Here is a 13,395-nt window from a genome sequence, read left to right as displayed (position 1 = left end):
CCTAGTACATCATGCCACCAGTGGAATCAGCTTTAAATGCAACCATCACTTCCAGCTTGGCCTAACTTAAGAGTTATTACTATTTTACTTTTGACTTTCAAAAAAACTACAAAGATCAGTATACAATACAACTGGTTACATTTTTTTTTAAATTTAAGTGGTGCAAGGGAGGTTTAAATAACTTACTCTGGGCCACATCATGAGTCAGATGCCTTAGCCACCACATAGCCCTGCCTGTCTATTAAATAGAAATACAGCTGACGTGAACTCAAAAAAAAAAAAACACTAATAAATACAATGTGAAGTCTAAAGGGGAAAGAGTTCAGCTTTGCAGCACAATTTCATGTAAAAATAAATAAATAAATAAAATCAGCAAGGGTATTAACCTGTACCATCTGGACTACACAATAAGCCTTTATTAAAAAACATCCCCGCATAAGCCAACTTTGAAAATAACTATTACAAAACATTTTTAAAATGTATGCAATCATAATTTAAGGAGTAATCCAAAAGCTGATTTGCCTATCATCCAGAATGATGATCTTAAGCGGCATGGCATGCTAAAGTTGCTGTTAGTTTGTTTTAACTGAAATCCAGCCTTAATCAGGCTTCTTATTTCTTTGTTTCCAAACACCGCAGGAGGGTCCAAAGCAGGGCTATTAACTCTCATTTTCACTAAATTCCTATCCAGTGTTAAAGCCCAAAGGCAAGAAGTGTTATTTGTGGAGGAAATGAAACTTGAAAGATCGCCGAGAGAATGCTGTATATCTAGAATGTCATTCCAGCCATCATCGTTAAAAAAACTTTTGAATTTTGTTTGCTTAATTAGGGTCCTTATATGTGCAATTCCTTGTGTCAACTTGTGCAGTATGTTAGCTTTGGCCTTCTCTCTCACTTTTGTAAATGTGTCTTAAGATCATTAATGCTTCTATACCAATTGCTGTAGGAACGGTCTTGTTTATTACTAATCACAGGATTGGGGTGAGGTATGATAATCCTAAAGAATAAGACATGGCAAGGTGGTAGTGGAGGGTATGTCGAGTCAAGAATCTTCTAGAAGCCAAAAACATGGCAGATGCAGCTGCAAATTACAGTACTGGCCAGTTTGTGTATGCATGGAACACAGCAAAAGTTTTTGTCAAACGCACCTCTGAACTGTTTCAGTTTGTATTTGATTTTGTAGTACTAGGGTGTTGTACCGTGTAAGCCATTATGAATGTAGTGAAAAGTCAAGCAAAATGACACATTTTATTGACTAACTAAAAAGATTACAATATACAAGCTTTCGAGGCAACTCCGGCCCCTTCTTCATTACATCTTGCCTGAAGAAGGGGCCTGCTCAAATGCAGGAATTACCATTAGATATTCAGAGATGATATTCAAGTGCTACATTTTTTACCTACCCATCACTAGACCGCAAGTTGCAAGACTTTTATCTACATGATTACTAAATGGAAAGCTTTTGCTAACAAATTCAGTGTTGCTTGGGATCTTCCTGTATATTTCTGCATTATACACTTGGTAACAGCAGAGGGCAAGCAAGAATATTATAACTCAAAAAATACTACAGATAGATTTGTGAGGTGGAGATACAACACAAATTATATTCAAAGTCTTTAATTCAAAAATAAACAGACATTGGTACTTACTGTTTTGGTTGCTGTAGAACCTACAATGGGAAAAAAAAATCAAAACACAGTAGTAAACAAACTGTACTAAAATAAACACAGATTCATAAATATCAATCTATCAATTTATAAAAAATGCTTATCCAGGTCAGGGTTGGCACAGCAATCCAAGAAATCCTAGATGGGGCACCAGTTAGTATTTGGGTACACATACACCCACACTCGCAATCACACTGAACAGAGCTAGATTAACACACTCATTTAAAAAGCAGGTATAAAATATAATTGGATGGAAGGATTATTTGACAAACCAGCACCACATAACATTCTCAAACCTGCTTAATCCAGTTTAAGGCGACAGGAACTGAAGACTACTGTGAAAGCTTTGGGAGCAAGGCATGAACCAGTTGTAGATGAGAAACCATTTCTTCACTGGGATTATTCCACAAACCAAAAAAACTTACAGCAAGTGCAATCTTTATGCAGGCATTACTCTGAAGCTGTGAAGCAGCAGCGCTATCCATTATGCCACTATGACTCCCAAGAAGTAAAATGTGCTTTATACACAAAATGAGTTTTAAAAATGCAATATGACTAAATCTATTGAGCTTGCCGAACAAAAAAAATATCTCAAACCCATGACTCAAGGAAACTGTAAAGGTTACTAAAGGCTATGTCAAATTATGTGACCTTTCCAGCTATTTTCAGTCACAGCTTATGTTTACAGTGGTGTGAAAACCTATTTGCCCCCTTCCTGATTTCTTATTCTTTTGCATGTTTGTCACACAAAATGTTTCTGATCATCAAACACATTTAACCATTAGTCAAATATAACACAAGTAAACACAAAATGCAGTTTTTAAATGATGGTTTTATTATTTAGGGAGAAAAAATCCAAACCTACATGGCCCTGTGTGAAAAAGTAATTGCCCCTTGTTAAAAAATAACCTAACTGTGGTGTATCACACCTGAGTTCAATTTCCATAGCCACCCCCAGGCCTGATTACTGCCACACCTGTTTCAATCAAGAAATCACTTAAATAGGAGCTGCCTGACACAGAGAAGTAGACCAAAAGCACCTCAAAAGCTAGACATCATGCCAAGATCCAAAGAAACTCAGGAACAAATGAGAACAGAAGTCATTGAGATCTATCAGTCTGGTAAAGGTTATAAAGCCATTTCTAAAGCTTTGGGACTCCAGCGAACCACAGTGAGAGCCATTATCCACAAATGGCAAAAACATGGAACAGTGGTGAACCTTCCCAGGAGTGGCCGGCCGACCAAAATTACCCCAAGAGCGCAGAGACGACTCATCCGAGAGGTCACAAAAGACCCCAGGACAACGTCTAAAGAACTGCAGGCCTCACTTGCCTCAATTAAGGTCAGTGTTCACGACTCCACCATAAGAAAGAGACTGGGCAAAACGGCCTGCATGGCAGATTTCCAAGACGCAAACCACTGTTAAGCAAAAAGAACATTAGGGCTCGTCTCAATTTTGCTAAGAAACATCTCAATGATTGCCAAGACTTTTGGGAAAATACCTTGTGGACTGATGAGACAAAAGTTGAACTTTTTGGAAGACAAATGTCCCGTTACATCTGGCGAAAAGGAACACAGCATTTCAGAAAAAGAACATCATACCAACAGTAAAATATGATGGTGGTAGTGTGATGGTCTGGGATTGTTTTGCTGCTTCAGGACCTGGAAGGCTTACTGTGATAGATGGAACCATGAATTCTACTGTCTACCAAAAAATCCTGAAGGAGAATGTCCGGCCATCTGTTCGTCAACTCAAGCTGAAGCGATCTTGGGTGCTGCAACAGGACAATGACCCAAAACACACCAGCAAATCCACCTCTGAATGGCTGAAGAAAAACAAAATGAAGACTTTGGAGTGGCCTAGTCAAAGTCCTGACCTGAATCCAATTGAGATGCTATGGCATGACCTTAAAAAGGCGGTTCATGCTAGAAAACCCTCAAATAAAGCTAAATTACAACAATTCTGCAAAGATGAGTGGGCCAAAATTCCTCCAGAGCGCTGTAAAAGACTCATTGCAAGTTATCGCAAACTCTTGATTGCAGTTATTGCTGCTAAGGGTGGCCCAACCAGTTATTAGGTTCAGGGGGCAATTACTTTTTCACACAGGGCCATGTAGGTTTGGATTTTTTTTTCTCCCTAAATAATAAAAACCATCATTTAAAAACTGCATTTTGTGTTTACTTGTGTTATATTTGACTAATGGTTAAATGTGTTTGATGATCAGAAACATTTTGTGTGACAAACATGCAAAAGAATAAGAAATCAGGAAGGGGGCAAATAGTTTTTCACACTACTGTATATAATCTTAGGGAGTCAGAGCCAGACAGTGGTGTGCTCTAGTGTAGCTGGTCGCATAATTTAAAAGGCCCAGCAAACTCACTCCAACTAGTCTGTGACTCACCCCAGCAAAATCAAACAGGTTTCATTTTGTCTTTAGTCGCTGTGGCAGGCTCTGTATGTATAATAGATGGCAACCAATAAATACTCGAAGAAAAAGGAACACTTCACAAACTTATCAGAAGCATGTCTGTCACATGTTTTACTTACCATAAAAAATAAAAAAGAAAGAAGAGAAAAAGGGCTGCGATAGCCCTTCATACAGCAGTGGTTACATCAGGCAGCGCGGTGTTGGGTGGTTGGCGTGTGATTGCTAAATGTGACCTGGGAGGCAAGTTTCAGGTGAGAAAATCGACATGGTCAAACGATGCAAATGACAACTGTGGCCAGCCATTCTGACATACCCTGTGACTAGAAGCCATGTAATATGACATCAGGTTGAGGTCCCCGATACTAACTAAAACTGTAGCATAGTCTCGTGTGGAGCAATTCTAGTTGCAACATTTACACAAAGGATTAACGGTTCTTGAAATCTTAACTGAATGTGCTACTCAGAGAGGGAGTGCATTAAGTGTCACATTGTGAAGTTGGAGTGTCTTTAAATCAAAATGTATCTGAAAATCAAGGGGAAAACCAAACTAAAGATAAAGAGTGCAAATGACATCAAGTATATACAGGAACAATCATAATAAGAAAGCAAAACTCTGCAAAACTGGCATTCTGTCCTTGGCTCTCTATAGAGAACACCCCCTCATCCCCACTGCAGTTGCCTTGTGAACTCACCAGCCCCTTTAACTGCTTGTGCTTCCTCTTCACTTTCTGAATCGGTGCTATCACTCTCGGAGCTTTCCGCCTTCTTACTGCACTCAGTAGGCTTTTTTACAGGAACGTTGGAGGTTTTAGTAAGTAAACCAGACTTGCTGGAGGCTACGGTGGAAACCTTTGCTGGGGTAGATTTGTTCAAAGTAGTTTTGGAGGTGGAGGCTGGAGATGATTTTAATGAAACAGGTTTGGCATCTGAAGCTGAAACTTTTACCTAATGAGGAGGAAAAAAAAAAAAGAAACATAAAAAGGAACAAATCTTCAGGTCATCTGAATTTTCTGAAGAGGATTCAATGACAGCCTAAAGCATCTCAAACTATTTTATTTCATTAATTCCTCTAATTGGCTACATGAAATATTCTGATACGTGGATACAGAAGCTGTTAAAAATCTTGATACAGGCCAGTAAACTCATTGTATCTAGATGTGCAGGTGACAGAGACCCACCAGCTCTATCCCTCTATTCCTACTGTGGAAAAAATGGAAGTGTATGATTTACATCAGTGAACAGGACAAGTCCAGGGATATGTTTAGGTGTTGTGCTCTTTAAATGCAGCTTAAAATTAAATGATAGTTTGAGAGTTTTTTATAACCATCTTTGACAATGTAAGTGAGTAGGCACATTGAAAGATTACCAGACCTAACAGAATACATATATGTTCAATGCTAGTAATACATTTATAAATGGCAGACAAGTACAGCTCTGTTTCCACATGAAATGCTATTTGGCCATTTGCTCTGTGTCTGTGCAAGTTTTCCTCCAACAAATCGTACAAACATGCATTCTGAAATGGACCAACTAGGTCTGACAATGTATTGTGTAATTTTATAGAGTTGGGAAAGGCGCCAGACTGAAGGATTGAGAGTGGACACTGGAAAATGGAGCACAGGTGAAAAAGGGATCTTTGATGGGTATTTAGAAATATGACAAGTTAGTAATAAACCAACAAGACAAGTTGTTCAACCAGTGCAATAGCAGCCGTTCTTTTGTCATCAAACCTTGACATTTACAGTATAAGCCTTACGAGTCTAATAAAAAGTTTGTACAGATTTTAATCTTTATATATAATATGCTACTGTGGCTGTCCGTTTGTCTGTCCAGGATTTTAAATCACCTGTAGCTCGCAAACAATTTGACCTGAAATTTGGTACACATACAGGTATACTATGTAATGTCTACTATTCACGTTTGGGGTGATGATTGACCTCCAAGGTTATTCCTCTTTTTATTTTATTGTAGAATCAACTCTCAGCAGCAGTCAGCAGGGTGGCCGTGCGACACATATGCACGGGCACCGTTCTCATCCCTACCACGTTCGCCGTCACTTCCCCTACCTCTTCATATCTTATGAAGTGCCAGTTTAAGTGAAAAGTTAATTGCAACAAATACACTGTCAATCAGTTTTAACGCAAAAAGATGCTGACGAAGGAAGAGAAAAAGTGGGCCGCTAGGGTGGAGAAAAGAAGAGCTGCTCAGGAAGCAGCAAACGCATCAACCTCTGAGTAAGCGAATGCTAAATGTACAGAGAAAGAGGATGAAAACTATGAATGCTCAAGTTAAGTCTATTCACTGCATGTTATCGGGCAGTGCACCATTACTGGTTTGTACATAATGCGTTTCTGGCAGGACCTTGGGTTGGGCCGCTCAGAGGTTCCTTTTGAGCAGCATATTGCCAATGGGCTGCCATTTGAATAGACCGGGTTTAGGGTGATTTAAAGGATATGCAGTACTCTAATTATCTAGTACTACTTATAAAAAAAAAAACAAAAAAAAAAACTGACTTTGCACTTTCAGGAATGCCAACTCCAATTTAAGATGTAAATATGTTTAATCTATTTTCTAGATTAACTATATTATAACTTTCATGTATAATCTACTGTACTCATTTTATATATAAATGTTGATCCTAGGGCGGCACGGTGGCGCAGTGGTAGCGCTGCTGCCTCGCAGTTAGGAGATCCGGGTTCGCTTCCCGGGTCCTCCCTGCGTGGAGTTTGCATGTTCTCCCTGTGTCTGCGTGGGTTTCCTCCGGGCGCTCCGGTTTCCTCCCACAATCCAAAGACATGCAGGTTAGGTGGATTGGCGATTCTAAATTGGCCCTAGTGTGTGCTTGGTGTGTTTGTGTGTGTCCTGCAGTGGGTTGGCACCCTGCCCAGGATTGGTTCCTGCCTTGTGCCCTGTGTTGGCTGGGATTGGCTCCGGCAGACCCCCGTGACCCTGTATTCGGATTCAGCGGGTTAGAAAATGGATGGATGGATGTTGATCCTATGAGTTTCGAGAGTCACAAATGAAACAGCTTTCCACAGAATAACCATTAGAATAAGGCTTTAATAGCTTTGTCACAAGACACTCTGCAAAGGAGGATATCACCAGTTATGTCAATGAAAGTTTTTTCAAAGATGCAACCATTTGAAAACACTACATTACTCCCCCTGCCCCAAAGCCTGCCATAACTGCAGGTACTACTATAGAACAATATCTTTTTTCCCAAAAACCTAATTGCTTCTACCAGATACTTGCAGCGTGGTCACTGGTGGAACATCCAGTATGAAAAAGAACTATTATGTGGCAGACATGTATGAAAATTTTTTCATTTTACTCTACGTGTGACTATCAAGTTTTATACCACAATTACCCGAGTATCTATACTAATAAAAGGCAAAGCCCTCACTCACTCACTCATCACTAATTCTCCAACTTCCTGTGTAGGTAGAAGGCTGAAATTTGGCAGGTGTATTCCTTAGACCTTACTTACAAAAGTTAGGCAGGTTTCATTTCGAAATTCTACACGTAACGGTCATAACGGTCGACAACGTCCGCCATGTTGAACTTTCTTATTTATGGCCCTATCTTCACGAAATTTGGTAGGTGGCTTCCCTGCGCTAACCAAAACCGATGTACGTACTTATTTCGGTGGTATGACGCCACTGTTGGCCGCCATATTGAACTTTCCAACGTCACTAATTCTCCAACTTCCCGTGTAGGTAGAAGGCTGAAATTTGGCAGGCTCATTCCTTACAGCTTACTTACAAAAGTTAAGCAGGTTTCATTTCAAAATTCTGCGCGTAACTGTCATAACGGTCAACAACGTCCGCCATGTTGAACTTTCTTATTCATGGCCCCATCTTCACGAAATTTGGTAGGCGGCCTCCCTGCGCTAACAGAAACCAATGTACATACTTATTTCGGTGGGATGACGCCACTGTCAGCTGCCATATTGAACTTTCCAACGTCACTAATTCTCCAACTTCCCGTATAGGTAGAAGGTTGAAATTTGGTACTTATTTCGGTGGTATGATGCCACTGTTGGCGCCATATTGAACTTTTCAACGGTCTTTGTTACTTATGGGCCCATCTTCAAGAAATTTGGTACGCGGGTTCCCAACACTAACTGAATCCTACTTACGTACATATATACGTCCATAGCCTGCAGCTCAGTCACCGTGTGAGGCGGCGTTGGGTCCCTCATACCAGCGCCTCCCACGTTGTTGGCTGCCTGCCTGTATAAGGCCGTCCATCGCTCCAGTCTCTACATTCCCTTCCTTGCTTCGCCACGGGATTCACGTCTCCCTGCTGATAACTACAGCCTTTCTATTTAATCCACGGCTTCTCCATTGTTTTATTATTCATTTATTACGATTATAGTTATTGTGTAGGTATTTTAGACTTACTTTACATTGTTCAGGTACCCATTTCCTTTATCATTCCAACCGTACCCCCATTAACATGTCTATCAAGGTGATCACCGTCGATCAAAGAACTGTCACTTACCGAGTGGTCTCCATGCCCGGAGATGGCACCTGCCTTTTCCATTCTCTTTGTTACATATTGCACGGCCATATCAGGCTCACTCTTGATATCCGGAAGAACATTGTGTCTTATGTATTGAATGACTGGGACAGGTTCAAGGTGTGGACTGATGACGGTACAGGAGATAATTATACTACACAGGAGCACTAGAATAGTGAAATGCTTAAGCCCTTCACCTATGGTTCTGCATGTGAGTTGATGGCTGCCGCTTAATTGTTCGGTTGTCGCTTTCAAGTGTACTGAAATGGCCAAATATTTTACACCTTTCGACAACCGCCAATGCCTCTTAAACATCTTAGATTGACAGGTGACAATTTCAGTAGTAGACACTTTGATGTTTATGAATGTTTAAACTCTCAAAAGCTGGATGTTAAGTTATCGATGAAACTGGTTGTATACTTACAACGCTTGACAGATGCCGAATGTCTCTTCAACACTACAAATACTGACGTAATTGAAACAAACCATGAAACTCAAACCGATTATGAGAGCAGCAATCCAAGCTGTAAGATTTGAAACAAGATTACTGTTCACATGGCCAACTGTACGTTGCATGCTCAAGAGTAAGCTCAGCGCACAGCTTGGTCATATTACAACCAGAGGGCCAAACTCACAATGTGGTATACAAAGAGATCCTCAACAAATAACTATTGGTATATTTTCCCTCAGTTTAAAAAGGTTTAATTTTCTTCTTAATAAAAATTTTAAGGCAGTACTTCGCCGCTGCAAAGCGCGGGTATTTTGCTAGTCAGTAATATTAGACACTCAAAGAAGAAGAAAAGCTATTCTGAGCAGTACAACAAATCAGGCAAAGAAAAACAAACATCCATATATTTTTGAACGCACATTCTCCAGTATATGGTAAAGAACAAGTACATGTACTGTATCTATTCAGCAAAGCTGACATGACATGAACAAATTGTAAACTGGAAATCAAATACTCAAAAGCAACACAAATACTTTCAAATTCATTTGTATAAGGCCAACTCTGATGGAGCATTTACTCTAAAGAAATGCTGTTAAACTGAGCTAAAACTGAAAAAAACTGCAATTAAGTAATTTACATTGCTGGAGTTCCTTTGGTTGCAAGTAAAGAAGCAGAAGCAGGCAAGATTTAAACAATTATGCATTTACAAACAATTATACAGAGCTTTTACCTTTTCAGATAGATCATCTTCCGAGGAGGAGTCTACATCTGAGGCCTTACTGCTGTGTTTCAATTTCTTCCCCAAACCTTGAGTGGGTGCGGTTTTCCCAACAACCCTGGCACCTGCAAGATCATTTAAAATCGACAGAAAATAATGTGTTAGTCAGTAAATTACCGCCTGTTAAAATACTTATTAGGATGACCCGAGACGCAGGCATTTATTCTAAGTAAAAATAAACCTGACCATTTTGAATCCTGCAAACTAGTTACCTCTTGATGCCCTTTTCAACTATCAACTCATACTAATAGCACATACCCAGCTTCAAACCAAAGCCAAACTGAGTGTTCCCGAGGCGAAATTAGAGATTCTGCTATGTATCTGTGGAGATAAAATAAATATTTTCAGTTGCTGTCTGTGAGATGCAATGCTGCTTTTAGTTGGTCACTGGGTTATCTACTTAATTTATAATTTGCAGATACACAGCATATATATTTATTTCTCTGTATATTTTAGTTTATTTGAAACACTTTAAAGATAACTTTTCATTAACTACAATGCAACATTTCCACCTCCCAAACCTGTAGCAGTAAGGGCTGTGATCATATACTGTCAACAATCAATCAATCCTACACCATTATTGGATGTATGATTATGTGCTGCCATTACATAATCTAATGTATGCTACCTGCAGTGATCTAAATAAATACTTGCAGTAGCTGGGAAGTACCATGCACAGCTTAACCTGAATTTTCTGCATGAAGACAAGATGGGCTTTATGAAAAAAGTCTGCTCTGTGGCCACTGCACACAAGCAAAAACAACAGAGACATTGATCTTATGCAGATGTGACTTCTAGTCTCAAAATGGTTTTTCAGATCCAGGTTTGTAAGAGGTTACGAAGGCTACAAAGAAGTAGCTGAAAACCCAATTGTGACTCCCCTGCTTAAAACAGAGCACCATCTTAAAATATGTACGCAAATGTGTCAAGCAGAGTGAATCTTGAAAACACAACCATGCACATCCATCTTGATGCTGCAAAGGATTTTTACACCTTTGTTCCTCCCAATGTGAATACTGTTTTGACAGCCTGTGATTCTTTGATTCTGTAGTGATAATATTCCTGGCTTATAATCTAAAATGTATACAGGTAACCTAACCAGAAAATAGTATTTTTAATTCTAGAATAACACTGATGTTGGTTCTAAAAAAAGTGCTCGGATTTGTGCTATATTTTAATCTAGCAAACATATGGCTATTTACAACAGGAAAAAATCAAAACTGTACCTTCCTTTGAGGTCTTCTTAGTATGTGCGGTGTCCTTCTCCTCTTCCTCATCTCCTGAGGTTTCAGAGCTGCTTTTGGGATCACACACATGAGCTTTCTTGCTTGGTGAAAGTTCACCTTCCTTTAACTTTCTTTTTTTAACATTTTCAGGAGCACTATAAAAAAAAAATATTTATAAATACAAAAAATACATTAAGCCCATCTACACATACTGTAATGCACATCATATTTTTTATACTAAAATGGCATTCCCTCCCCTTTATTTATGACATCTAGGCAAACAAAATAAACACCCCAGTCTGTTGTTAAACACAGCACATAGGATTACAAAGTTAGTGATTGCTTCTAACTTGAGGTGAAAAAGAAAGCAACAAATTGGCTGTATTAAATGAGTTCTGAAAGGATTAAGGTTGAGTGTGACTAATCTAAAAATACAGGTGTGTTTATCAGGTGCACACAAACCATTTTTGCGAAACATTCGCTATGAAAAGATTAATTTTCATAAAAGTCGACCATTAAAGGAATATTCCATTCAAAATATTTAACAACCGTTATCTTGTGTTTGTAGCAAGGGTGGATATGGTGAGAAGTTAAGCAAAATGACCCCTTTTATTGGCTAACTAGAAAGATTACAATATAAAAATCGATAGATCGATAATTAATCCTCAAGGGGAAATTCACATACTCCAGCAGCAGCCTACTGATAAAAATAATATTAATTAAAGAGTGATAAAACACAATGCAAGTTAAAAAATGCAAGGAGAGAGTGTGAGGCAAGTATAACAGTCTATAATCTTGTGTAGTGTTAATGTTTACCCCAGGTGGAACTGAAGAGTCGCATAGTGTGGGGTCTGAACGATCTCCTCAGTCTGTCAGTGGAGCAGGATGGTGATAGCAGTCTGTCGCTGAAGTTGTTCCTCTGTCTGGTAATGATACTGTTCAATGGATGCAGTGGATTCTCCATGATTGACAGGAGCCTGCTCAGCTCCCGTCACTCTGCCACGGATGTCAAACTGTCCAGCTCCATGCCTACAATAGAGCCTGCCTTCCTCACCAGTTTGTCCAGGTGTGAGGCGTCTCACTTCTTTATGCTGCCTCCCCAGCACATCACCGCGTTGAAGAGGGCGCTCGCCACAACCGTCTGATAGAACATCTGAAGCATCTTATTGCAGATGTTGAAGGACGCCAGCCTTCTAAGGAAGTATAGTCAGCTCTGACCTCTCTTGCACAGAGCATCAGTATTAGCAGTCCAGTCCAGTTTATAATCCAGCTGCTCTCCCAGGTATTTATAGGTCTGTACCCTCTGCACACAGTTACCTCTGATGATCACGGGGTTCAGGAGGAGCCTGGGCCTCCTAAAATCCACCACCAGCTCCTTGGTTTTGCTGGTGTTCAGATGTAGGTGGTTTGAGTCGCACCATTTAACAGAGTCCTTAATTAGGTTCCTATACTCTTCCTCCTGCCTACTTGTGATGCAGCCCACGATAGCAGTGTTGTAGGCAAACATTTGCACGTGGCAGGACTCCGAGTTGTATTGGAAGTCCGATGTATATAAGCTGAACAGGACCGAAGAAAGCACAGTCCCCTGTGGCGCTCCTGTGTTGCTGACCACAAATGTCAGACCTGCAGTTCCCGAGACGCACATACTGTGGTCTGTCTGTAAGATAGTCCACAATCCATGCCACCAGGTGTGAATCTACTCCCATCTCTTTAAGCTTGTCCCGAAGGAGCCGAGGTTTGATGGTGAAGGCAACAGAGAAGTCCAGAAACATAATTCTTACTGCACCACTGCCTCTGTCCAAGTGGGAGAGGGATCGGTGTAGCATATAGATGATGGTATCCTCCACTCCCACCTTCTCCTGGTATGCGAAACTGCAGAGGGTCGAGGGCGTGGCAGACCTGTGGCCTCAGATGGCGAAGCAGCAACCGCTCCATGGTCTTCAGCACTTGTGACGTCAGCTTACCAGGACTTGATACCTTTGGGACTGGGGTGATGCAAGATGATTTCCAAAGCCTTGTGACTCTCCCCTGCTCCAGGATCAGGTTGAAGATGCGCTGTAGAGAACTCCCCAGCTCCAACACACAGGCCCTCAACAGTCGTGGCAATACTCTATCTGGACCTACTGCTTTGCTGGCACGAAGTCTCCTCAGCTCTCTGCTTACCTGGGCTGCTGTAATTGTGGGTGGGGAGAAGGATGGGTGGAGGATGTAGTACACTGAGGTGAGAGTGGGTTAGGGTGGTCAAGCCTATTAAAGAAGTTGTTCATCAGGTTTGCTCTCTCCACGTCTCTCTCAATGGTGGCACCCCGCTTTGATATGCAAGCTT

The 13,395-nt window shown here is 40.5% G+C and overlaps 1 protein-coding gene across 4 annotated transcripts in view; it reads right to left on the bottom strand.

Annotated features, from left to right (window-relative positions):
- Positions 1–13,395, bottom strand: part of LOC120542306 (dentin sialophosphoprotein-like) — a 77,766-nt gene that overhangs the window by 53,615 nt on the left and 10,756 nt on the right. For all 4 annotated transcript variants that reach the window (XM_039774663.1, XM_039774665.1, XM_039774667.1 and 1 more), the window contains exons 3-6: positions 11,070–11,224; positions 9,796–9,908; positions 4,789–5,041; positions 1,650–1,669 (exon numbers count right to left, since the gene is read on the bottom strand). In XM_039774663.1, coding sequence (XP_039630597.1) covers positions 1,650–1,669; positions 4,789–5,041; positions 9,796–9,908; positions 11,070–11,224 — 541 coding nt within the window. The remainder of the gene's footprint in view (positions 1–1,649; positions 1,670–4,788; positions 5,042–9,795; positions 9,909–11,069; positions 11,225–13,395) is intronic.

The sequence above is a fragment of the Polypterus senegalus genome, chromosome 13 (genome assembly GCF_016835505.1).
Source record: "Polypterus senegalus isolate Bchr_013 chromosome 13, ASM1683550v1, whole genome shotgun sequence".
In the NCBI taxonomy this organism is placed as follows: Eukaryota; Metazoa; Chordata; class Cladistia; order Polypteriformes; family Polypteridae; genus Polypterus; species Polypterus senegalus.
The sequence above is the reverse complement of the archived record's forward strand: the minus strand, read 5'-3'. Positions and strand labels throughout refer to the sequence as shown.